This window comes from Pholis gunnellus (assembly GCF_910591455.1).
Source record: "Pholis gunnellus genome assembly, chromosome: 7".
NCBI lineage: Eukaryota > Metazoa > Chordata > Actinopteri > Perciformes > Pholidae > Pholis > Pholis gunnellus.
In genome coordinates this window covers 11736858-11764390 of record NC_136533.1, presented here as the reverse complement: position 1 = coordinate 11764390, position 27533 = coordinate 11736858, and the positions used below count along the sequence as shown (strand labels likewise).

Here is a 27533-nt window from a genome sequence, read left to right as displayed (position 1 = left end):
CGGGGAGTAAATGGATGTTTGGCAGTGGCATGTGCTCCACGGGCCTGGTGGGCGCAGTGGGCGAGGAGGCAAGTGCCTGGCTGAGTGAAAGATGGCAGTGCGCAAGGAGAGTGTGTGCACACAGCTGAGGCTGTGACAGAAAACAGTGAGAGTTCTGCTCCTGCTGCTTCATCTTCCCCTGCCAATGATAGATCTCCACTTTAATTTTGTTAATAGCACGAGTAAAGTGCCCCACGATGGACTCGGAGCAGCAAACAAATGGCTATTCCACCCACTTTTTCATAATCATAAAAGGTGTGTTTGGTTTATTTGTGAAGGAAAAGAAAAATGTAAAGCTTAGTTTGTATTAAGATATTTCATAATTTACTGTAAAATGGAGCGTACGGCGTATCATTCGATGAAGCTTACAATTATTGCTGCTTCACCCCTCACATGTGGTCTGCTGATAAAGCACCTGTGCTCATGAGTAACTCCACCATCTTTCAGCCCAGGGCTCTTGTACTGTACTGTAGGGCTGACCAGTTAGTCTACTCAAATCACCATCAGCTTCAAACTGCTTAGCCTGGCCAATTTGAATTTCACATCTCTGCTGACTCATAACCCTGTCAGGACCTTTCTTCTTTATCATGTCCGTGTCTCCAGTGGACTCTCATCACAAGCAATAGGAATTAATTATTTAGATTAGAAACCGAGCCACAATTACTGAGATTTTGGTCAAAGGCTTTGTTTTGGCTTAATGTTGATATCTGATCGGGACATTACTGCAGAGCCAAGATTGCCTTTTGAAAGCAATTATTTTGCTGCATTTATTCATTCATGACATTTCAGTGCAAGTTAATGGCTGTGTCAGAACATGCAGGAAAGGGAGCAGGAAATGATTTTGGCTAATGACACACTCTCAAAGTAGTCAGGTAAGAGCGAGTGCGGCGCTGTGCCGGCCGCTGCACTGGACAGCGGCTCAGATCAACATGATAAAGAGGGACTGATTGAGCGCCGTACATCCACAGGAAGCTGAGCATTGGGGTTCAAGGTTATCTGTGCAAATCAGACTCCTGTTTCCATTCATCGCCTCCTCACCCACCAGCTAGCCCTTCCTGGGCAAACCTGCAAATTAGCAATTCTGATGTCTGCAAGCAGGTCTGGCAAGGGAATGCCTGTGAATCCTAATGTCATGATTAAACTTTCATATCCGTCCAGGGGAAGTGCTGCATATACAAAATAAGCTATCTCGTTTTATTTTTCAGCACTTTAAGTAAGGCTGTCGAGATGGGCTAACGTAAACCCTTCAATGGAGTTAAATGGGGGTGATCCTCAAATCACTCAATTCTTTGTCTCGGTGAACAATAAGTAAGTATTGATGGACTTAAAATAAGAGAATGTATTTAACATGCCGCCGTAGTTATTTACATTGCAAGCATTATTCTACTGCATCTGTAAACAGACTCAACCCCCAGGCCTCAAATTTGTAAATGTTACTTCCTGGTGATGATACCCCTGCAATGTTACCCTTGGCTGGACATGCTGAGTGGATGGGAGAGAACGTGAGGGACAAGGAGCCTCAGTCCAACAGCGAGCCAGGCCTGGATGTGGCCATTATGTAAGATGGTCTTATCAGGCTCTACCTCCTGCTGAGCCACAGCCTAGCTTCCCTCTGCTCCCCCTTCCTGGTGCTCCCACAACATGGGCCTTCATTAGCAGGGCTAAATATCCCCGTTCTCTGCAATCTCTATCATTTCTTGCCTTGAGGCAATCCGATAATTACCTGTTCTCATTTCCCCTCCTTCTGGCCAGCAGGGAAGTGTTCTGACTTGCATTAGTTTGCATGAAATATTATCAGAATATTGCACATTTCTCCATCCTGCAGCCTCTGACACAGGAAATAGAGAGTCACAGGAGCTGTGATTGACAGGTGTCTGTCTTTCATGTTCCTCTGAGAATAGCTGCTTTGTTCTGGAGTTACAGCAAGAATTTTGATGGAAGGAGGAATGAGTGCGTAATGTGGATAAAGGCTTTGTTGCTTTGTTTAACCTCCGTCTGCCATTATTTCCGGGCAGTATTGTTATGCGTTACATCAGTCTTTGTTACCTACAGAGTAGGTGTAAAAGGAGTCACAGATTTTTTTAAAAATTTAAACTCATCAGTGAGTTTTCTCCGTGCAAAAAACTATCAGCGTTATAATAGAGTAGCATCTTCCTCTCTGTGAATCCTGTGATGGTTTTGCGAGAGAGACGGATGAGTACATGGCATACAACGCCCGGGAGGGGAAGACATCTTGAGTGGATATGGTCAGAAAGCCAGGAATTCCATCCAGCGGCACATATTCTGTCTCATAATATTCATATCTATCAGTAATAATTTCCAGCGGCTTTGGATCAGGAGATGGATGAGCTTCACCAGTAAAAGCGAGAAGCTTCACTCAGCCTAACCTCTGCGGTCAGTAAAAATCATGTATGACAGCTCTAATAAGCAAGAAACTGCATCTGATCTTGATATGATGCAGTATGTCCTTATTTTTTTATGTCTGCTACTGAAGCGCACATATTCCTGCTTCAAATATTGCTGTTTTTAGAAGGTAATGTCATGCATGGTATTTGCCAAAATGCATCTCTGTTTTATGGCAACGAAGCTATGAACATGACAGTTTTTGCCAGTGAAGAAATTGATTGGAGCCAATTTAAAAAATGTCTTTAAATGTCATTCACGAATGGGTATTGAAATTTAAAAGGAACTTGTGTGTTAAGCAGAGGATCCGTCTGATACGGAGTTGTTGTTGATGCATGAGCTTAAGCCCATTCAGTGTCTCCCCCTCGCCTTGCTGTGGGAAGCAGTGATGATTTTGGACTTTGTGACGGTCACTCTAATCTCTAATGAAGGCTCGTCCCTGGCTCTGCTCAGCCCTCTGATAGCAGAGCAGTCGTAAACAGGCCTGTCAGGGGGATTGCAGCGCTAGCAGTCCAAATGGCAAAGAAAACCCCAGGGACCAAGCCATGCTAGCATTATGGTCTAATTCTGATATAGCTCGGAAAAGACATATGAGAAAATGTTGCTTCTTTGGCTTCTTAGCTTACTGTGTGGCTGAATCACAGTATACTGTAGCTTTGGACTCACTTTTTCATTTTTTGGAATAAATATTACCCACATTAGTCCAAGTACATGCGTTAATGTACATTCCTACAACATGCCGTCAGTTGGTCAACGTATCCTCCAGAATAATCTGAGTGTAAACTAAAACACCATCAGCATAAACCGAATAAAGCGAATAAACCCTCAGTTTATAAGATTGCATCACAAATTGACCATAAAATGTGTTTCTAAATTCCGTCACACCGTGTTATAGCATATGCTTCTTTTAGTTTTACAACATTACCATACAATTGAAGACAATTTCATGTTTAACATTTAGTGCGAGATGTAAATGTGTGCTCAAATGATTCTGTGAAACTGATTACTGGTTGCTCTGTGTTCTGACACATCCTGTGCTCATGCAGCATGTGCGACAGCTGGTTAGTAATTAGAATAATCTTCTCCCTGGTAGTGATTTAGCTTTCATGACTGCAGCTTACCTCAAATTGAAAATAAATTTATAGATAAATGCCTTTGCTGTTCCAGCAAATTATACCGCTGTAACTCAAAAGAGCCAAGTTGTTTATTTTGGTAGTAAAAGAGCAATCAGAGAAAACAAACAAAGCTCTTTATGAGTGCTGTCAGATTAATAATGATGCTACCCAGCGGTGATGATACAAACGATTATTTTTCAGCACACTCTGCCTCACCACATCATGGTAATTATAGATACTATATCATTATTTTATCAAGTATTCACTACAGATTATCAGGATAATTGAAGCCTGCTCCAGGATTGCCAAGTTCACTGTGCCGCAAACTGTGAATTACTGTGCAGGTGAGAAACGCACACACACATTAGCAATGAATCAGTTCGGTGAGTCCATGTTCAATCTGTGTTTTACTGAGCATGCGTGGACATACACACAAAACATCAGTTGACAGTGTTAAGATGAGGCTACACATGTGATACATTGTTTTTCTCCCAGCTTCTGTACTGGTGTATCTGGGCAAATCCCGGGGTGATGAGGCGTAGAATCTGTCATGGAGAAGACATAAGCCTTTCATATGCATAGTAGAGATAAGAGGCAGCCATTTTATCAGGCGAGCTGTCGCTCCAACATGCTTGCGTGTTACGTGTCCCCGGGAGCGCCTCCAGAAACATGTCCCTTTAATGACACGGCCCATGCTCACCAAGAGGACGCCTGGTCTGTGCCGAGCTCTAACCTGACAATTATGCCAATTACACCAGGCAGCAATGTTGACAAACACACCAGGAGAATTGCTGCAGTTGATTGGTAGCTGTGTTCCGAAGTCCCCTGCTGTGACCTCTTCTGTAATTTAACTAGCATGGAGGAGAACTGCAACGGGTTTTCTCGAAAATTCCCCAAGCTTTATGTTCTTTTGTAAGGGGGCGATGTTTGTGCCAACTGAACAAGCAGAGAAATGGATCTAGTGTGTCAAGAAGGCACACAGAGAGAAAGAGAGAGAGAGAGAGAGAGAATTCATTCCTCCCTCTAGTCACCACTGTATGCAATTTGTTTCGATTCATAAAGAGTGTTGTGTTTCCTGCCGGGCCAGGGCAACATGTAGAAAGTTGTTGTTGTGGATCATATTGCCTCTGAGGATTAGATCCCAAATACTCACCCAGCACCATTAGCTGCTGCTTATGTAACCCTTAAAGAGCACTACTGTCGGCACCTGAGTATGAAGCTTAGCTGCCTGTGAAGTGAAGCAGGAGACACTGCCAATACGGAAGCATATTAACAATACAGTGGCTGCTCTTTGCTACGGCATGAAGTGTGTGTGCTTGGTTATACATAAAGGCTTTTTCAGCAGGTTTTTTGAGCAAGAACAGCATTGTACTGCATCAGCCTAAAAATTCAGTTTTGATAAGCGTGCATCTTTTGAAAGAAACAAAAGACGATGCCCCTTTTATTTTGGAGCACATTAACTTCCAAGCACAGCACATGATTTTTAAATTTCCGTCTCAAAAAAACAAGATTCTATTTGACGGGCATTTCACACCAAATCAAGTGAACGTTAAATTAAAAATAAGATGCACATATGCCGTTTTTAAAACTAGACATTTTGTCACATTACTGGTTACTACAATAGATCTTTTGTCTTCTTTTTCCCCCCTGTTATACCGTAGCAGTTTTTAGCTGTGATTCAACACCTTGCAGGGAGCTTTAAAGGCAATAACAACCGCAGATTATAGTTTAACTCTGAGGTCAGGAACTATTCTATAACAGTTCACTTGAGCTCCGGTTTGGTCGTGTAAGCACAGGGCTGAGAGCAGCTGAGGTTGTGCCATGAGCGTGGTTTGTATTTTGAGTTACCTTAGAGCTGAAGTCAGGCCCGGTCAATGTGAAGTGTCATTGCCCACTGAGAGCATACTATACCTTTTGTAAAAGCACTATGATACACGATGGCAGCCAGCAAAGCAGCCAGGCAGCCTCTGTTGACCTGGTCGAAGTAAACTGAGCTCAGTCCCCACATGTCCCCTTCACTTCTCTTACATAACATGCTGTTAAGCTGGAGTTAGCAAACATTAGAGGTCAGCTGGTTATTGTGGACATGTAGTCATTCACTGGAGCAGTATTTACAGTAGAAAAATGCAATAGCTGTGAAAGGCAAACAACGTTTTTTCCTCCTGCCATTTGTTGTAAGTGGAAAAATAAACTGTATGATTGATTTTTTATTTAGTTCATTTAATATAAAATACTGAAAAAGCTCACGATGGAGGGTGTGTTAAATGTAAAGTAGAACTGGACGTGACTTCTTCGATTCTGTCCATGTCTCTATGCCACCGCCCACACCCAGCCCTTTGTTATGTTCTTTGTATCTCTCTAGCCTCGAGGACATGATGTTTTCCTATTACCGTATCATGTTAGCGCAGTCTAACCAGTGCTGCCTGTTAGAAATGTCTAATGTCCCTTAACAATGACGGTGCAATGATTCACAGCTATGTTTGATGAAGAGAGGCTGGGGAATCCATTAGTGTCCATCTAAATTACATCAGCCAAACCACTGACACCAGCCTGCAGTCCACTGCCAGCTCATTGATTAAGAACTGTTTCCAATGGCCTTATGTAACTGGCTCTCTGCATTAGGCTAACACGGTTGCTGTTCTCTTGTTATTGGCAAGAAGGGCCATTGTAGAATACAGTTAGATTTCTCTCTTGTCGGAGAGAAATGCCTAAATGAAATAAAAGCTGCCAATATTAAACACCAGATGACTCACCTTCCTAAATGGGTATTGAATAATGTAGGAACAATTGTAGAGGGTAGGCTATGTAGCAGATTTGTACATGTTGGTGCTGTAGCATGCTGCTCAAAAGGACTCCATCATTCAGGAAAGTCATAAAAAAGACATCACATTGTCCAATTAATAACCACGAAAACAACCTTCACTTCAGTGTGAGTCCTGAGATGTTTTCAAGGCATCGGAACAAAAAGAAGAAGAAAAAAAAACGCATTTGAAAACCAAATTTAGATTGCCGTTGGAAGTCTCCATCTTAATTCAGTCAACTCTCTTTAAATCCCCCCTTTGGTTGTGATAAAAGAAAAAGCAATGTCAATCAGGTGAACTAATGGGAATGTGCATTTTTGTAATTCACTCAAAGGGAATGGTAAATTGAAAGGAGTTTGCAACCTTTTAACACACTCACACACACCAGCGCTGACAGTCAAGCTCCATTATCTGACAGCTGGAGAGGTTAAAAATAACTGTGCTCGCAGCAAATTAGACGTATCATTTGGCTTCTAAGTGAGAGATGAATCTTTGTGTGGATGCTCCTGCCATGCCGTGACACAGGGGCAATATATCAGACTGTGTTTGCCTGTCTTTCTCATAAACTCCAAATGGAATTGTAAACAGATGAAGCAATTTTACACCAAATGTATTCTCTCTGAGTCGCTCCTATGCTACAGTGAGAAGCCTGGCTACCATAGACATGTACATTACTGCCCCATGCACTCTCAAGCCAAAGTACATAAATCATAATTTGGCCGCCTGCAGGGTTATTGCTATCGCTCAAAGCCAATCCTTGAAGTGTTTTATATGTGGGTTTTTTTTATCTGACGATAAATCTGCTCTTATTGCACATATGTGGGGAGGACTTTTCAAATTCCCGCTGCCTTGTATTTCTCCGATTCACACATGCTGCACAAGTTTAGGCATGCGCATAAAAAACACATAAACACACAAAGACGAGCTTTATGAATCTCGATTCTGTTTGTCACAGTCAAGTTTTCCGTGTCATTCAATAGCACCTTGCCTGTGCTTATGCATGCATTTTATGTCAGGTGTCGGAAGGTGGGGTGTCGGTTCCCATTTAAGATGGTAAAAGAAGTGTGACTGGGGGATCCTTGTTACAGTAAGGTAAGTAAAGAGATTTCCATGGGAGGCTTAGGTGACAGCAGAGGTGTAGAGTTTCCTCTAAATACCTAACAACATCATTGTTAATTCATAGCTATTTAATCACTTACTAGAGTGAGTGCAGGAAGGATGATCTTTGTGTCATGTTGTCTCACAAGGTAATCTCTTGTATTTCCTTGCTTAAGACCCATGCTCTAAATTTGTCACCAACTGTGTGGAACCGCATTCACCCCCCGAGTTTTAAGACGAGTTTTAAGTCTGCATATTTACTGAGCTCAGTGTGGCCCTGACTTAGTCTGCTTGACATGATTTATCTCATCCTGCTTAACTGACAGGTATTGATGTGATACAAGGATAAATGCAGTAGATTGATGGAATTAAAGCCCACCCTATTGTTCCCATGCTGTGCATCACTGACACATGTGAGACTCTTGTCTCTCATTAAAGAAAATAAATGCTTCAGGCATCCTCCCTGCAAAAGCATCAAGTTTGTGTGTGTGTGTGTGTGCCTGTGTGTGGGAAGCTATCTCAGTTGTTTTCCCTCTCGATAATCTCTCCCTCCTTGTACAATGGATTTAGTCTGGCCTTGAATGGGAGAGAGTACAAATTGCAGCTGACTCTAAACAGCTGGGCATTCACCCTGTCGACGGAGCCCTGGACATATGATTACATTAAACAAAGGGGCCAAGACCATTGATTATCTAATCAACTTTCAATTATTGCTTGTGAAAAGGACAAGATCACAACTACAAGTGTAGCCATGCGCCGTTATTGAAGTATGGTTGTGTTATACCCCTGGGCAATCCTCCTTGCTTCTTATGTGATGCATCTAAGCCACTGAAGAAATCTAATCTAAATAAGAGAGAGAGAGAGAGAGAGAGAAGCTTTCTCCACTTTACGTGCACAGGAGGCACTTGGCTGTGCATCTACATTTTTAGGGAGCCAGCTGTGTTAACTCTATATTTGGATTCCACTGGAGTGGATTAAGGATTCTTTACTGCAAACCCACGGGATTCTCTGAGACATAAAAGAGGAGACTGTTTGCATCCATGCTATACAAATAATTGCAGGTTTCAAATCGAGTGTAATTTCAAGCACCAGCTATATGGGAGAGTGTGGGCTTTGATGTACAAATCCACAATTCATGGAGGATTAGCACCCCAAAGGTTAGCAGTTGCTAATTACAGGAGATTGGTTATACATATCTAACAAGGCAAGAAGACAGCCTTAATAAATGTGAGGATTCATCAGGAAAAAGAATAAGCAACTGTGATAAGCGGACGGATGTATTTGAATCACCATAGATTGATACCCTGTAATGCCCGTCTTTATACAGTGAAAGGAAAGAAGCACTGTCTCTTCTATTGTCTTTGCAAACAGCATACCTTGTGCGATATGAGATTTTCAAGATGCATTTGTGAATTCTGATTTGTGCAATCATATGAATTAACCTCTCGGATATTCTTCCTGTGTCTCTTACTGCAGCAACTTCTCTTTCACTGTATTTTGCTTGCAGCATTCTGTGCTGCATTACCATAATCCTTGGTTCCCTTCCACAAACCACCACTGGCTAAATGAATCTATTATTTTTGCCTGGAGCCATAAAGATGCAACAAAATGCAATGCATTGAAGGGAATAAAACTTGTGATAAGCCGCACATTTTCTCTATAATAGCCTGTCTACAACAGACTTTTTACACATAGTTGGAAGTATCAGTGCACTTGACCTTTCAATAATCTGAATATTGTAGGAATAAAAGTGTGTTTCAAAACCCAAACCTTTCCAAGAAAAAAACAAAAGTACATAATTCAATTCTGCACACATTTAGTCGAGCTCTGGCTCGCTGGCTCTGTGTGTTGTTGAGTCCCCTGACCCACGATGGCGGACCTGGCCAGTGTGGCCTCGTGTTTTCATATTGCCCTAAATTAAACATGTCCGAGCCAAGGCAGGCACTTGCTCTGCCGCAGGAAACGCTTTTTCATCTCCTAATGAATGTGCCTGAGGGGGTCCCACAGGGGGCTCCACTTCACCCCTCATTAGGCGGGGTGCTGCCTCTGCCTTCATGCTGAGGAGCAACCTCCTGGAGAGGGGCCTCCCACTTCATCTGAACGTCCCACGCTCCCCTGCCCTGGACCAGTGGACTGCACTGCACTCTCTCTCTTTTTTTCTTTCTCCGTGTCTATCTCTCCCAGTCTCCACGACGTCCTCCTCCCCACCAAGCAGCTCGTCTTATAGTCGCAGACCGGGGATGACAGGGATGAGAGGACGGTCCGTGCTCCTAATGTCATTTTAATGGCCTTGTTCGGTCTGTTGTGGTTGTGATTTATTGCTATACACACTTCTAATGTCCTCCTTGAGGTCTACTTGACAGTCTTTTTCACAAGTCAAAGACGCTATTGTTTTAGATCTCATAATGAGGAACAGGTTGACAAATTAATCAGAACTGCACTGAGATCTTTCTTCCGACCCTGCTGTCTTCATTATGGACTCAGACAGACGTGTGCGTTATGACAGGCGCTGAGGGCCAGACATGCTGTGCAGCAGCCTTGGTTAGCAGGAAGAAGTGAGGGGCTGAAGAACTGTGGAGCACCCTATGTCCTGCTCTGGCTTAGAAGTTCCCTCTTTCTGCAGCACTGCAAAATACCCACTCATGTGGAAAATATTGACAGCTTCCTGTTGTTAATGAAGCAACAAAGCACAGACAACTCCTGACTGTTGTGAAGCAGCAGCAAAAGGAGAGAGGGATGCACTGGCTGTCAGCTGACTCCAAGAGCCTTCGCAATGGCTGCAGAAAGGGCTGAAGAGCCGATTGTTATTCCAGGGCTTTTGGGATGTGTTTACGCAATCATTAATCTTGGCCCTTTTTTTATGTGCCTGGGATTAGAGCACCATGGCACATTCACCGGCACTCAGGGAAGCCGGTGCACCAAAAGGTAGCAGCGAGCGCTCGGGCCTTCCACTCTAAGCAGAAGCGTGCAAGGAGGGAAGCATGCTTTGTGCATGGCTGCTTAATCCTGCCATGTTAAACAAAACCAGGCCAGTGTTTGTAGGACTATGAAAACAGCAGTGCAGGGGGAATGTGCCTCACACGCTGTAAGCAGTCTGTGAACTCTGTGTGGCAGTAGACACTCCTCGTGCACCCCTGTCGTCTAGGAATGCCTTTCATACGGTCTGCTACAACTATAGGAGAGGGAGGAAGACAGTGGAGTTGCTCAGCATCTCCTACACAGTGAGAGCAGAACCTGTTGTGCTTATCTTTGCTAGATGTACTGTAACTATATAATATATGAATATGTAATTAGCTTCGAGCCCGTTTAATATCACTTGATGGCCACTTATGTATCCGGTTACTAATAAAGCGACAACACACAAGTGACACTTAGGCAAGCCATTGACCATCAATGCCTCAGTCTACTGATACTGCCACGGGCAAAATGAAATAAACAGATTGATTTTTAAAGTGTCTTGCAAATTTCATCACAAGTAAATATTTTACATGGTTTGCAATCATAACCTTTCAGTTTAATCATTTAGTAGCATTGAGGATAAATGATGCATGATGGAAGTATTCACACTCACTTATTATTAGCCAAGGGCGCTGTATATGGATTAGATAATTGCTCTGTCTCACTTTAATTTTCTCTCTGCACCTGGAAGAAAGGGCCTAAATATTTGAATTTTGTGCGTGTGCGTGCGTGCGTGCGTGCGTGCGTGTGTGCGTGTGTGCGTGCGCGTGCATGCATGCTCATAAGGACAAAACAAAAGTGGTCCAGGTAAAAACAGAAAGAGCCCAGTGAAGCAGGCTCTTTATGAGAGCTGTTCTTCTGGGTCCCCATGACACCGGTGATCTGTAGAAAGGTTGGGTGCTTCTAGTTTCAGCTCTATCAAACTCTGGATCTTTGAGCAGCAGGATTCAGTATCACGAGCTAATGTAACAAGGCTCATTTGTCTCAATCACACGTCCCTGGTAGTATCGGCTGGCCATTGATGTCATTCATCTTCCCTGTCCTTGCCTGCTCTTTTTTTCGGCTGATGAAAACCGAAGACCTTCAAGCAGAATGTCAGAGGTGCTGTAAAAAGTGCTCATCAGCTCAGCCGTAAAAACTGTCGAGTAACCGCGCTGCTGTGTGCAGCGTTCATAAAACTCGCAGACGGTAACGTTCCTGATTCCATTAAAGGTAGACAGACCTGTTCACGTTTTGGAGACTGACTTTTTAATTTTGAGATTACAATGCATTTGAATGACACGTGTGCATAGGATTTACAAGCTTCCAGGTTTCCTTCCACAATCTGATGTCCATTATATAAGTAACAATTCAGGGTGACTGATATATAAAACATTAACAGGCGACAACGATGTGAAGCAGGAGCTAACTGAAGACGTAGCTTAAGGCATCTGTAGTGTTATAATGTTACCTGCAGTATAGTATACTCTAAATGCTAATTCCCATAGTATAGGAAGAATTTAACAATCCCAATTTTGAAAGGATCATTTTTCATTGACACGTACTTTACACTGTGGACCTCCTTATTTTGTTATTTGTAGAGCTATTACATGATTTTATTACATTTTTTACCCCCCTCAAATTGTTTTCAAATGTTTTGGAATAAAGCTCATCTCTTGATCTATTAATGCATGTGCTGCATGCCTGCGCAGGGCTGGCTTCAGCTGATGTCAGCTCCAATGGAAATACTGACTCGCGCCATAACTGCAGGCTTATGCTGAGCTTCCCTCTTCGATGGAGCAAATCAAGATCATGATTACTATCTGGCCCATGCAGCCGGTCTTCATTGTCTGGAAACATGTTTTCCTAAGGAGACCACAGAGGGACAATTACTGTCAGCTGAACTATTCAGCCTGCTCTCCATGTGTGTTCTGGCTGCGTGCCTCTGACCCACTGACCCTGAGCAGCAGCATGAGATGGGACCTCCAGCCTCCCTTCTCTTCCCCCCCCCCCTCACACCCCCATTACTCTCTCCCCCAATATCTACCATAACTGAAGCACCCACAGATAGACTTCGCAAGTGTCTAAAATGCACACGAGAAATGCTCATGTACTCAGTCACCCCTCTGGCAAAAAGACAATGCAGGAAGTTGTATGGATGTAAGTTTTGATTTCTTTGTGTGAAACAGTAGAAAAATCCTATTCAAAAACCCACAGCAGAATCCTAGTTGTCTTACAGAAATGCATACTAATACAGCAATTATAGGAGGAAGGAAGTTATACAGTGTGGCAGTGGCAAATTCCCTGGTGCAACTGAACAAGGCTCTTTGTTGTTATGTAAAGGTTTCTGCGTGTAATTGCAGTGGATGTTTTGGTGGATTCATTATTTATATATTCCTGTGTTTTTCTAAAGGAGCCTACTAGGCTGCTGTCCCTGCAGGGAGATGAGGAGCTGAGAGGTGCTTAGCTAAGGCAATGTACCACAATCGAGGCATTAACCATTGCCTGCTTAGGTCAAGTGGTCACACTAAAGGTTCAGAAGCATCACATGATCCTCCGCTGAATCTTAGAATTCAAACAGCAGCTCCTGCACCAGTCAATCAGTCGGTCCTGTGTGATTTCAGCCTCAGTGATTTTGAGTTTTGGTGCATCCCAATGCCTTTCTGCGCAATGCATGAGTAAAGCAAACAATACACAAGCAACTCTGACTCAAACGTATATTTCCCTTCAAAATGTATGTCATTATAATAGAGGATGTATCACATTTAAATGTATAAAGGGCCCAAACCAAATGATCTAAATAGTTAGACAAAGCATGTAAATATTTGCAACACAGATTTTTTTTTATTCAGCTCTCATGACGCTCTCTGACTAACTAGGGGCTGATAGAATGCATAAGTGAGTGCTGTCTACAGATTGTATACTGCCATCAGAGTAAACAGTGTGAGTCTTTCTCCCTCCTGGCACACATGTACGCCCGCACGCACAAGCTCGCACACACAGACGGGGCGTGCCCTCCGGTCCCCAGCACAACTTTGCTTGTCACTGGAGTCACAGACAAGCAGGGAATAGGTGGGGGAAGATAGATAGAGGGAGGTAAGGAGTGATGGGGAGAGAGATTTGAGCTCAGGTGGGGCAGACAAGGGAGGGGAGAGGAACGCCGCAAACACGCTACCCTTCATGGTGCTCGTCTGCTCGGTAAACCCAGGCTTTTGTTGTTTCCCCTAGAGTGCAAGCGCGCAGACTCCCAGTCAAGAAGCTCGTCAATCTTTGCCACAACAACACATAAATTAGTGCCCAAATTACTGTTACGCCGGTGGAGACAGAGACGTGGAGAGAGATGTCTTGTGCTGCGGTTTGGGAATACATCTTCCCTTCTCCTGCTCCCCCTCATAGAGGGTGTCAGAATGCACTTCAATAAAACAGTCAAGTAAATACAGGGAGAGACATGGAGAGAGACGCACTGCTGTGTTGTACAGGCAACTGAAGTTGGGCAGTGTTGAAATATTAATAGGCCTCACATACAAACAAACACAGAGATGTACGCTTGAGTTCATCCAAAAAGCAGCCAAGGGCAATGGTCCAGACCTGAGCTTTAGCAGAGTCACTTCACTGCTATGAAGGAATAATAGGAAAAGACTTAAAGAGCCCATCTTTTCAAACGGAAATATCTCTTCAAATATAGCTGGTCTCTAGTGAAGGGGGATCACAGCTTAGGCAGCTAAATGATTGGGGGGGAATTAGCAAGACGCAGCATAGAGACATCAAAATGTGTCAATTACGTCTTTCCTTGCTCTAATCCCTCTGGTCAGAATATATTTTGATGACTTTGGCGTGTTCATAGGTTGAATGGAAGCTGTTTAAAGTGATGATACACAGTTTTGGTCTGCAGGTGAATTTCTGTACAAGCGCCGTGTGTTTTCTTTGTGTTACAAACCTGCAAATGCCATTAGAACAGCTCTATGCTAATATGCCAACAGCCTCCGATCCCTAAACAAATAACACATTTATACTATTCAGCCTGTGTTCCGTGACACCACTGTCCTTTGCCGCTGACATTCAAAAAAAACATTTCTTCTGCTGCTTAAATGGGAATAAAAAAAGTATTGTGTTGTGCGACTTCACATGACAGCAGAGCCCCGGCAGATGAAAAGAGGCAGAATTCTGATTCCAGCTCTTGTTGGGCTGTCGTCTCTCCGCAGCTAGATCTGACTGTCATGGGTATCTGTTTAAAGAAGACTCTTTATCAACCGACAGCTGGTCTCCACAAAATGAATAGCTGCAGATAATGATGGAGGAACATTGCTTAGTGCACATTTGCCAGCCGGTTCAGTGCCTCCGGTGTTTGTATGTTAACAATGTACTTTTTTGTATTACAGTCCTGAGGAAAGGCATGTGTCCTTTGGTTTTGTTGCAAAAATATTCTAAATGGAGGCTGCATTAACACAGTTTGTCTGATAGGAGAAGAATTGTTAATCTGCTCATAACGCTGGGCCCTGTTCAATTCCTTACATAATCTCTGACATGAGCCCGCTGGCTTGCGTCACTCTGTCATTGACAGCTGTCAACACAACACGGCCGACGCACACAAATACACACTCACTTACTCACACACCACCATGCGCAGAGAGGCAAATGTGTTTGTTTTTTTCAACTGCTTCACATGCTTTCTTTCAGAACGATGTGTGTTGTAAATGAGCCAATGGAGGAAAAAAAGAAGGGCTCTGCATAGACCGAAGAGAATATAGACGCCCCGATCTCAGACCTCGTCTATTGTACACATCTATCATGAATCATCGGGCCATGAGAAAATGATTTATTGGTTCAATCGAGTAATGGGTTAAGCTCTCAGCATTATGACGGTGGCCTGGGCATGGGTCTGTAATGTAAGGGATAATCTTAATCCTTCAACGTTATGTCAGTAGTCCAAGGGTTCAGTGGAAACAGCCAGGAGATTTTGACTGGTGATTTTCCATGTTTGCACAAGCCTGTAGGATATTCAGTTTTTATTTTATTTTTTTACCAGCATGCTGTATGTAAAATTTGAACAATATAATTCTGATAGTTTATGGAAAACAAATTTAAGAATTATTAGTGGGAACTAAGTGAAATGTTCCACATTTGTGTGGATGTTTAAAATTGATAATATAGTGCACTATGCTGTGGTAGGTATGAATAGCAGGTCCTCTTTAGTGCATACTAATTGTTGTTTTTCATCAAGAATTCACACTGCATAGTGACTACCAGAGTAGCAGCATTTCTAAATATTTCTCCACTTTTTCTATTTATTTCTCAGCTTCACAGTTTCATTATGTCCTGTGAATGGCTCTTTATATCATTGAATGAATCAATACTACATTTGCAGTGAATAGGGAAGAAGTGTTCTGTCTGACAATGTCTGTCAGTCTGATGCTTATAACAATATAAACTATGACAAGACCCCTGTAAGCTGTTAGTGTGTTTGGCAAATTGTTCTGGGTGTTCACATTTGACTGTCAGTTTCCAGGTCTTTGATAATGGAGTGTAGTTTTAGCAGTGGGTTGATCTCAGGGCAGTGGAGAAGACAGTGAAGGGCACTGGGTGAACATGCAGAGGCCTGGCTGCCCTATTGTGCATGTGCTCTGAGTGACACGTCATCCCCTCAAAGGGCCTGCTAGTGTGGTGAATCAGTGTCCTTGAACTGCTCAACCACAGACAGACAAAGAACAAGCTTTAGCATTCGGCTTGACTGTCTCCTCTCTCTGCCATGCCCATTGTCCAAGACACCCACGCCAGGCTGCAATGTTGCATACAGGAAATCAGTCTTGAGCCGCCGTCCGGCCCTTATGATTATGCTGTGGTGTGATTGCGCTGCAGTGTGATTCACACATAATCTTGGCGTCTCAGCAGGTGTCTTTGAAGTGGCCTGCATGCAGAGGCCATCTCAGTGCTGTGAGGAGCGTCGGGCTGCTGGGATGGGCTTTAGCATGGCTGCCCGTCTAACTGTGCCTGGCTTTGATGTCGTAAACAGTGCAGGCAGTGCTGGCTGGCAGGGAAGCGGGCAGGCAGGCGGGCAGGAAGGCAGGCAGGCAGGCGCAGTGAATGGGATCAGTGGCACTGCGCTGGTCAAGCTCAAGCGAGCCAGCAGCTGCCTGTTTCACACCAAGAGGCAGTTAACACCGCAGCTCATGTCAATAGATATTGACTGCCAGATTGGGAGTGCTTATGAGCGCATGCCTTTTTGTTTGACTGATTCTCCTGTGTGAATTCAGTTTAAATCATCCTCAGTGTCTAAAGTGTAGCTTAGAGGCCCCATGAGCAGCCACACGAGAGGACAACTTGCACAGTCACAGATATACAAATATTGACTCCGGCTGATGAAGTAGGTGACTTCATGGTGTATTTGATCTCCATTGTGTCATTGCTGGGTATTTATTCTCCTTGACCCCTCTCTCCACATCTTTTTTGAAAGCAGCTTATCCTCGTGTGGAAATGACTCTGTGTTCAGACTGAGGTTTTCTCTCATACAAGAAATGACAGAGCCTGCCTCAGCCGGTCCAGAGACAAACCCTTTTTACTGTTGAGTGCACTGAGCATTCAGGGGCTTGTGCAGTGGTGGAGTGAGAGGGTGTTAGCTGGTGAGGCTATGTGCACTCAGGGTCTTCCTGCTGCAGATAGGGCTTTGTGAGGCATGCTCGCGTATGTGTATGGCCTGCCCGGCCTGGCACCCTCGTGTCTCTACTCCCACTGCTTTCACCTGATGTGGCAGAGCCTCTGTCAGGCCTGAGCGAGCGCCTAGCCAGCTCCGCTTCTTCAGGAGAGATGAAGGCATCTCACAGCTACGCTGTGGGGGTGGGGGAAGCTAGCAGCAGCCTAAGCCTGGAGCTATCAGAGGCTGGAGCTCAGAGCCAAAAGCCTGTGGGCTGGATAGGGTGGGTGGAAGAAGCTTGGCTTAACTTGGCAAGACAACCATAGCCACGGCCCTGCACTGCCACCCAATGGCTGGGGCCTGTCACTACAACCTTTAGCTCAATACAACCACAACTAGTCATAATTACGGCACGCTTCAGTTGTTGTTAGTGCATGTCAGAACAAATTATGTAAGTAATGAGGCTGAAAACGCTAAAGGAGTCGAAACACACTGCACTGCTAATGCTCATGCAGGGAGAACACAAAAACAAACAATAGAGTGCACTCATACAGACATAGACCTAACCGAAATAACAAGCAACTGTGCACAGTAAGGAAAAGATTAATTATAAATTAACCCTCTCGGTTAGGTTGTCGAAGCCCGCCTCCTGCTTGGATTTCACTCTAATCCGGGCCGACGAGGTGCAGTGCCCTCTATTGTATGTGAGAATCACGAATCGCAGGAGGTGTTGTCTGGAGGAGAATTAATTGTGCATGTTCCACCACTCCCTTTTGTTCATTTTACTAAAATGTAGGCTAATTCCATGTAAACATGGCCGGTCTTGTTGACTCCAGCAGCGCGAGGAGAACAGACACAGATTCCTGAATGAATAGAGTGTGGCTCCGGGGTTAGTGGATTAGAGGCTCTGTGTTAAGGGCCTCTCCCGGGCATGCCTCAGGGACAAGGACATTATCCACATGACACATTACAAGCTCCTAGGCAGATGATTAAAATGGGCAGGGATCTTTGGATTGAACTTCAGCAGAAGTACTTTTGATGTGATCAAACTAGTTTAAAGAGGTTGGTTGTTAAGGTGTACGAGGGATATTTGAAGCTTCCAGTCTTGTGAAGAGACAGTTAGGCCTGGCTGGAGGGGAGAGGCTGATGTAACACTTTGACATCGAAAATTTACCACCACTTTTTAAATTATTATAATTTCTTTTGCATCTTATTAAGGCAAAAACCATAGTATTCCTCCCCTAATTGGTATAGACTGATGTTGCAATAGCTCCACATGCTCTGATTGGTTGGCCACATGGGTGGTTGGAGAAAACCATTACATTGTGAGAAAATATCCTGCGGTGATCTTTCCTCGATTTAGACCAGATAGCGGTGTTCGTCTGGCGCTGTACTGCACTGTTGGGATAGTGGGACTGAGATGTTGGAGATGTGGAGGAGGGCTGTGAGATAGAGATCTCTAGAGGGAGAGAGAGAGAGGGGGAGGTGGAGGTGGAGAGGGATGTAGCATCAGTGGCTGCAATGATAAAGCTGAGAGCAGTGGGACGAGCAGGGAGTTCTGTGTCTCTGATGTCTGTGTGTTCTGTGGTGTTGCCCTGTGGTCTGCTCCTGAAGAGAAGGCCAACGATGGATGAGGCCTGTCCTCTGTGTGCCTTTGTCCTCTATGGCGGGTGAATCACAGGCCTGTCAACAGCACAACACCGCGGCCACTGAACACTTTTTCTCGTAGCGTATACAGACGTACACACTCACTGCCACCGCTCCGTCCACCACAGGCCATGTTATGAGTCTTTGTGGCCGCAGTGGATTTAGTCCTGAGGTTCTTATGATTTTGAAGTTTAAGAGGCTTCATGAAGTCTCCTCATGTTTCTAAATGAGCCTTTGTCACTGCTCCAGGCTAGTATTAATATGACTGTTCTGTATTTGGGTTCGTGGGTAGATGGGTTTTTCCTTGTACAAGTTGTGTTTGACACTTTGTTTACATTGGCTGCTTGTGAGGACTTAAAATGTCCTCCTCGCTTTCTCACACACACACACACACACACACACACCTACACACACACACATATCCAACTCTGTAAATATTCAGCTAATGCTCTGTGGAAGTGAGGATTCAAAAGCCACCGGATGAGACATTTTTAGAAGCACAGTGCTCTTTCATGTACCAACATGGATCCATGGCGAGGGTGTTGTACAGTGACTTGTGACAGCAAAATGTTGATTTTTTATTTATTTATTATTTCTTTCATTTTCTTTTCTTCTCTGCAGCTCAAATCGAAATAATTCCCTGCAAGATCTGTGGAGACAAATCATCAGGCATCCATTACGGCGTGATAACATGTGAAGGCTGTAAGGTAAGCATCAAGAGACTGGAGCTGTTTGTGTCATGGGAAGTAGTGTTTGTGTGTGTGTGTGTGTGTGTGTGTGTGTGTGTGTGTGTGTGTGTGTGTGTGTGTGTGTGTGTGTGTGTGTGTGTGTGTGTGTGTGTGTGTGTGTGTGTGTGTGTGTGTGTGAGTGAGAAGGAGAGAGAGATCTGAGAAGGGGAAGACAGGGAAATTTGAGAAGGTATGGAAAGTTGTTTGCTGGGAAAAACGTTTATAAATGTTGCTGAAGTTTTACAATGATTTGGAGAGGGACTGCGAAGTGTAAACACAAAGAACATGATCATTAAAGTGGTCAAGCACCACAGAGGACATCACAGAAAAGCACAATTAGTAGGACAAAGTCATCCCTCTGCCTTGCTCTGCCTTTCCCTCCCAGGGACATGTCTTTTCACTTCTTCTTTTTTTTGCTTCTGCTGCAGCATGCTCTTCTTGAAATAAAATGATCAAAAGGAGAGTGCTTTGAATTATAGCAGATTGTTGGCTGTTTGCTACAGTGTTGCTTCCATTGAAGCCGCCTTTTGTACTGTTTCAAATGCACCAGCCATTCACAGTGAGGGGAATTTTGTGCTTAGAGTGTATTCTTGTCCCAGTGCTTGTCACCAGGCACATCATTAGCATTCCTCAGCCAGCCTGCACCTTTGCTGTTTGCTCCTGTGTGTGCGTGTGTGTGTGTGTGTGTGTGTGTGTGTGTGTGTGGAGAGAGAGAGAGAGAGAGAGAGAGAGAGAGGAGGGAGAGAGAGAGGTTCCTGTTCTTCCCAATGCTACTCTCCCTCACACAGGAGCTGGAAGGAACAAAACACTAAAGAATAAACTGCTGAAATCTATCTTTAATGATTGCTAATTAGTCCAAGGCAGAGAGCCCTTTAATGATATGTGCGAGTATAAAAGTTTGGACCATAAATCACAGCATTATTAAAGAGTGCTGCTTGTCACTGGCAGTTATAGCCTGTTTCCATAATGGCTTCCATTATAAAGCAACTTGGCAGCTGTCAGCTGTTTTCTTGTAATTAAACAGCCAATGAGCAGCTAATTAAGACATATGTGTATGGAGCAGTAGAGTGGGGCATGTTAATGATGTGCTGGAATCAATTCATTAAGTCAAAGGATGAGGAATCCAGTCGGTGTGCATTCGCAATCCTTTCGCAATCCTTTAGCACTGCACATGCCAGTGCTGCGTTAATCAACCCTAATAGCCCCACTGAAGAAGAACACCATCCACTGTTATCATTCCTATCCAAACACACCACCCTCATGCTGAACACACAGGTGAAAAAAAAACACTCTTTGAATGCCAGATTTAACAGCCAACAGGAGTGGTATTATCTAATCAGTTTGGCAGCAGTAAAATAAAAGTATCACCACCAGCAATACAGTATATCACTATCAATCGGTAATGAATTTTATAAGCACTAAAACACTATGAAAACATGAATTGATCCTTCAGTCCCAGAACATTTTTCCTCCCACGGTGGTTCATCTAGTAACCCAAAGTGCTTCCATACCCCTTTTTTCTGTTCAGGGCTTCTTCAGGAGGAGTCAGCAGAGCAATGCAGCCTACTCCTGCCCCCGTCAGAAGAACTGCCTGATCGACCGCACCAGCCGCAACCGCTGCCAGCACTGCCGGCTGCAGAAGTGCCTGGCAGTGGGCATGTCACGGGATGGTAAGTGCTTGATGGAAGAGGTGGGCAGACACAGCAGGGGGGGGGCATGGTGAATCAGGGGAGGTGAAGGGCCCGGGTTCAAGCGCCTGTGTGGGCAAGAATCTGCTCTGCTGAAGTGTGTTTGAGGCAGTGCTTCAGGGCTGCTGTTGTGGACTCTGACCTCCCTGTGAAGGCGGGCAAGAGAGGAAAGAATTTCCTAAGGGGATCAAAATATTAATGTCATTTTATGAAGTTATTGGTAGTGTTTATTTGGGGCTCATTATTTATTACAAAAAAAAACAAGCCAGGAATGTATCTGTTTATTTTCAATTTAAAAAAAAAATGAGTGAGGACTGGATGAGAAAATAAATTAGAAAAAAAGGACGTTGTTTTCTGTAAACTTCTAGTCACTATCTTCTTGCGGCAGGAAATGCAACTTTTTGAAATGTCCCTGCTCCAGCGTAGATATCTGGGTATTTGTCAGTGAAAATCTGTAAAGTCTGAGGTGTATTTCCTGAAAGAGTAAAAAAAAACAACACCATAGCTCTTTTGCAACTCATAGCTGCTTTACATAGCCATTAACATCTGTGGGTTTATATCATTATTGTTAGTTGGCCCTATATTTATATCTTACCAAATACAGATATTTTGTGAGACAAAGAAAACACTCACACACAGATAATGAACGCCATTATTCTCAAAGAGACACAATAGACACATCCCAAGAAAATGGTGACATGAACACATGCTATGACGTCAGCCTGTGTTCATTGTCTGCCAGTAGCAGGTGAGTGCTTTGTCTGTGGGACTAATTTGTTGCTGTGATAGAAACTAGGTTTGATGAAATAGGAGGTTGTTAGAGGTTGTCATTAGTGCTGCTGCAGCTGAGATGCTGTAATGGGAGCACACAGGTGGGGATGTGTGCTGGAGGGCTCCTGCTGTGCCAGGCTGGTCCAGACTGGGCCAGACTGGGCCGGTCCAGACTGGGCTGAGCTGAGGAGATTATATCAGAACAAAGCAGATCTATGATGTTTTTTTCTTTTTTTTTAAGCACACACAGGAATTCACACAGACAAGAGAAAAGCTGAACAGACATGGCTGAGGCTGGCATGTCTTTATGCACACTGCTTTGTACAGTTCAGTTACACACGCATACATATTCATGAATATGAATGAACACAGAAGTACATTAGCACTTATGCATAGCCAGACACATGCACATATACACACACACACACACACACACACACACTCAGGACAGACGAAGGTGACTCTTGCTTTCACTCAACACACCAGAGCCCATCTGCCCGCACTCTCCTCCTCGCCGCTCCACTCGCTTTCCGCTGTGCGTAGACATGCACACACACACACACACATAGACACACACTGTGACCGGCTGACATACTGCCAGGCCCCCAGAACTCTGGCCAAGGAGTCACATTCTCAGCACCAGTGTTTAGTCTGGAAACCTTGAAACAGGAGGCAGCAACTTAGCCCGTCTCACGTTTGAGTGGCTGGTAAGCTGTTAGTCACTTCGTCACTTCCCACTTCTGCCTCTGCACTTATGAAGCTGTTAATTTTTTTTGTAATCTCTGTCATCAGTGATCCCTCCTGAAAAATGTAGATTTGCTTTTTTTGTCATCTGTTTTCTATTGAAAGAGTATATCGCTTTTACTGTACTGTACATTCGTATTGTGGAGATTGATGCTAATAGCAGGCGTCTTTTGGTCTAATAGTAACATACATGAGTGTTGTTTTACTTTGTCATGGGAGGGCATAAATTGACTCTGAATGTGGTACACAATTTATACTAAGTAAGGAACTAATGTGCCCCAAAAATCGCTAATTCAATCCTTTTCTCTTGTCAACAAGTAATTTCTTCTGACGGCAAGAATTATGTTTTTCTTATAGAAGTCAGAATTTAGTCAATAGTGTGAAATAATACGATTAGTTCTTATAGTAATTCCACTGTTTCAGGCATTTTCTAAACATGAGTGTCAGTATCTTGTTAGTATCTAGAAAGTTATTGAATTAAGTTTGTTTGTGTTGGGAATTCACCCCACTGGTGAGACTGTTTTACTTATTATAAGACTCAACAATAAAAAGTAAAGTAGATAACACATGAAAGTTAGACATTTTCTAATTAACTAGGGCTTTCATAATGTTTTGAGTACAAGTTATTATCACATATTTCTGGTTGATTGTTTGCAAAGTTTCACTAGAGTGTAACACACGTTTTGTCCTGCTATAATCACAGCGGTGAAGTTTGGCCGCATGTCGAAGAAGCAGCGAGACAGCCTGTACGCTGAGGTCCAGAAGCACCGGCTGCAGCAGCAGCAGCAGCGTGACCACCAACAACAGCCCGGAGAGGCGGAGCCGCTCACACCTAGCTATGGCCTCTCAGCCAATGGCCTCACCGAGCTCCATGACGACCTCAGCGGCTACATGGATGGTCACACCCCTGACGGCAGCAAACCAGACTCGGCGGTCAGCAGCTTCTACCTGGACATCCAGCCATCTCCTGACCAGTCAGGCCTGGACATCAACGGCATCAAGCCGGAGCCCATCTGCGACTTTGCCCCTGGCTCTGGCTTCTTCCCTTACTGCTCCTTCACCAACGGAGAAACCTCCCCCACCGTGTCCATGGCTGAACTAGGTAAGTAGCAGGAGAGAGGCAGGGGGAGACGAGAGGAGAGACAGCAAAATGGAGGGGGGGGGGAGAACAACTCAACCGTGGGGCAAACGACACAAAGGTTGCTTAAAATAGCAGGAGGTTGGAGACTCATCTCCAACACTCATTAAAAGAGGCTCTTTTTTGTAATTAGTTTCCATTAATTAGGGCCAATCAGGATCCAGCAGGGCAGGCGTCTGGGGAAATCATTTTTTTAGGCTCCCCTGTGCCCAGGAACTCCTTTTAACAGATGTGTTTTCAAAACCATTTAAATTCTTATACTCAATATTTCTCTCAGAGAAAATGTGACCTTTGTTTCAGTGAGTAACGTGGCGCCCATCCTCCTCGCCATGCATTTGTGTCATAACTAGATTGGCTGTGCCTCAACCTTAAGTTATGAGCTTCCTGCAGGCAGTAAAAGGAAATGTCAACAAGCCTTTTCCCAGTCAAAAAAAGCCCAGGCGTATCTGCCTCTCTTCCTTTTTGAAAGCTCAGTAAAATCTTCTTTTCCTGTGGCATCTTTCATCAGTGAGGTCTTCACTTTCACATGTCCTTGTGAGTAACATTCAGATCTCAGCTGTGATCTTCTTGTATTGCAGAGCACCTGGCCCAGAACATCTCCAAGTCACACATGGAGACATGTCAGTACCTGAGGGAGGAGCTGCAGCAGATGACCTGGCAGGCCTTCCTGCAGGAGGAGGTCGAGAGTTACCAGAGCAAGGTACCACGACCACAACCGGGCCTGTGCTGGCCTCCACAGCAGTAACAGCTATCAAACCCATTGTTTTAAAGCAGATAACCCATTCTCTGTCCTATCTCTTCTTAGCCCCGGGAAGTCATGTGGCAGCTGTGTGCTATCAAAATAACAGAGTCCATTCAGTATGTGGTGGAGTTCGCCAAGCGCATCGACGGTTTCATGGAGCTGTGTCAGAACGATCAGATAGTGCTGCTGAAAGCAGGTATGACAGCCTGTCAACATGGCCTGCTGCCGTCAAACTCACCCACCACCACCACCCCCACAGACACACACACACACACACACACACACCCACACCCCCACCCCCCTGGCATTGTCACAAGAGCGTAGCTGACCTGACTGCACAAAGTCCTCTTCTTCACACGCACAGACAGTGTCACAGAGAGGAGACCCCGCCCTGCCTGTTTCCTGTCTCCGCCTCTGTCGCTCTTTATTTTCTTCTGTTCATTACAGACGTAGCGGGGACGGACACAGCATTAGATAAGCAATGTGTTCCTGAGCTCAGATAATACCTATCATGACGGCTGCCATTCCCCTCTCTTTCCTCAGACACCGATGATGTCTGCTTATTCAAACTGCTCTCATGAAGACATACTTGCAAAATATGAAATGCAGCTATGGCTCTGTGCACACTGTCAACTATATTTACGCATGAATACAAATGCTGAAACGCACATGCACACACACCGCACACGCAGCAAACAAACACCTCTCCTGGGTCTTTCCTTGAGTATTATTTACATTAGCACAGCCAATATGAATAATTAAATAAAGACTGAGATCCCTTGTCAGACATGACATTTAAAACAGTAGCATCTCCCTTAGAGGCAGTAATGGCTTCTGTTACATTTTCTTGATCCTCTTATCAACTCCCACAGAGTGGTACACAATTGCAGGATAGAATAAATTCCCAACCTATCTTGCTAAATAAAGGTTGAATGAATAAACACTGTCACAACTGAATGAAGCTCAATTTTTATCTGGCATGTCATTTTGGAAGAATAGCCTTCTGTCTATGATATTATCATCTGCAGAGGTGTTTTTTTTTTTTTCTCTCCCTCTGATGGCAGGCTTCTTTATGTCAAAGTGGTTGTGTTACTCACATTGTAGAAGAACAGCACGAAGCACAATCATGTGTTTTGCATCCCTCACTGATGTGTAACTGTTGGGGAAAAAAAGAAACAACTCTCAGATTCAGCATCTTGTTCCTGTCTGTCTCCACAGGCTCTTTGGAAGTTGTGTTTGTCAGAATGTGCCGTGCCTTTGACTCGCAAAACAACACAGTCTATTTTGATGGAAAGTATGCCGGACCTGATGTGTTCAAGTCATTAGGTAAGTGGAGTGTGTGTGTGTCTGTGTGTGTGTGCGTGCATGTGCACGTTTGTGTGAGTTTACATGTGTGTATTTGTATGCTGCTGTGTTTGTGTGTGTTTCCTACAGTGTCTTACTCCTTCCCTTGGTGTAATAGCCAAAATTAGAGTCTGCTGCTCTGTTTTACACAATGCTGAAGGCCTGGAAGCAAACACTAAGCACTCATCCCTGCCTCACCTGGCATTGCTGTCTCTGCAATGGTTATTTGTGGTAGAACAGAGATGTTAGTGAGGCTCTGCTGCATATGGCTCCTGTAACTGTGGAATAAATAAAGCCAGACGGAGGGTCTTTAGGGGGAGCGCTATCAAAACCATCAATGATAGTCTGATATAAAACATCTCAGGCGAAAGCAAATAGCATTCGTGTTTGACTGCCGTGACAATAGTAAGACTCTCCACCGTGGATTTTCTCGGATTTCCAACTGCCTTTTGACGGTAAAAAAAAAATGTAAATATGTCCCATGGCGGCAGTAAAAATGCTGAATTCTGGTTCTTGGTGTAAGTTTGCCATTCCGTGTATCTCCCTGTTTGTGTGTGTGTGTATGCGAGTGAGCATGTGTATCTGTCCCAGCTTGGAGAGTCCCAGTGTCCTGTGTGTTCTGCACAGAGGGGTCCGCGGCAGGGTAGGCAGAGTGATGGGCTTCCCGAGCCGCAGTGGCATCAGCCTGTCTCTCTGTATCCCCGATAATTGATTTAACTAAAAGCCTCAATAGTGACCTCATTTTGGCTTGCATAACACCACCCCAACTGCCAAAAGTGACTCGTCTGGGAGGCAAAACTCAGTAAAGGCATTGCCTGTTCTGCTTAAGACGCTCCCATGTGCTGTCAGCATGCCGCTCTTTTTCATTCCTTCCCCTTCCTCTCCCCTCCCTGTGTGCCTCTCTCCCAATAAAGATCAAGAGTGAATGTTGTTCTTTGGTCTTCCTCATCCTAAGCCCTCTCTCTGTGTCCTTTGCTGTGGCAGGCTGTGACGACTTGATCAGCTCCGTCTTCGAGTTTGGGAAAAACTTGTGTTCTATGCACCTGTCTGAGGATGAGATCGCCCTGTTCTCCGCCTTTGTGTTGATGTCTGCTGGTAGGTGTCACTCACAGTGCAAAGAAAAAAAAAAAAAAAAAGGTAGACGCACATTCACCACGACAAAGAACGCTGTTGCCCTCCTGTTTTTCTCTATCAATTAGTATCTGGTATTAGTGGCACTGCATCATTTCCTTTTCACGTGAGCCAAGTAGACTGTTAAGGGGCTTTCAAGTGTGTGTTTTTACAGTAACAAACAGTCGGGATAATTTACCTTTCAGACCGGTCTTGGCTCCAGGAGAAGGTGAAGGTGGAGAAACTCCAGCAGAAGATTCAACTGGCCCTCCAGCACGTCCTGCAGAAGAACCACAGAGAGGATGGTATACTTACAAAGGTACAGTACACACTCCATCCGTTATCCCTGAAAGTTGCTGTCTGCTAAGCATGCTCTACCCTTGTAGCGGCGCAATCAACCACTGTTTAGGATCTTTATCCACAGGCCATCAACCATTTTTAGTGCATTTGATTAAGCTTACACATATTTCAGGGGAAGCATTCATAATGTCTCACTAAATGCCTTTTTATCAGTAGAGAAGTGGCAATTTATCAATTGTACCAGCTCCATAATATGAAGTGTCAGGTTTTCCTCTTGCCTGAGCGCTTGTCTCAATATTT

At 44.3% G+C, this 27533-nt stretch overlaps 1 protein-coding gene across 3 annotated transcripts in view; it reads left to right on the top strand.

The window, feature by feature from the left end:
- Positions 1-27533, top strand: part of roraa (RAR-related orphan receptor A, paralog a) — a gene marked incomplete at its 5' end in the record, with an annotated part of 173063 nt that overhangs the window by 138754 nt on the left and 6776 nt on the right. For all 3 annotated transcript variants that reach the window (XM_079162933.1, XM_079162932.1, XM_079162934.1), the window contains 8 exons: positions 19290-19375; positions 20925-21066; positions 23303-23701; positions 24316-24437; positions 24543-24675; positions 25698-25805; positions 26808-26918; positions 27140-27252. In XM_079162933.1, the coding sequence (XP_079019059.1) occupies positions 19290-19375; positions 20925-21066; positions 23303-23701; positions 24316-24437; positions 24543-24675; positions 25698-25805; positions 26808-26918; positions 27140-27252 (1214 nt within the window). The remainder of the gene's footprint in view (positions 1-19289; positions 19376-20924; positions 21067-23302; positions 23702-24315; positions 24438-24542; positions 24676-25697; positions 25806-26807; positions 26919-27139; positions 27253-27533) is intronic.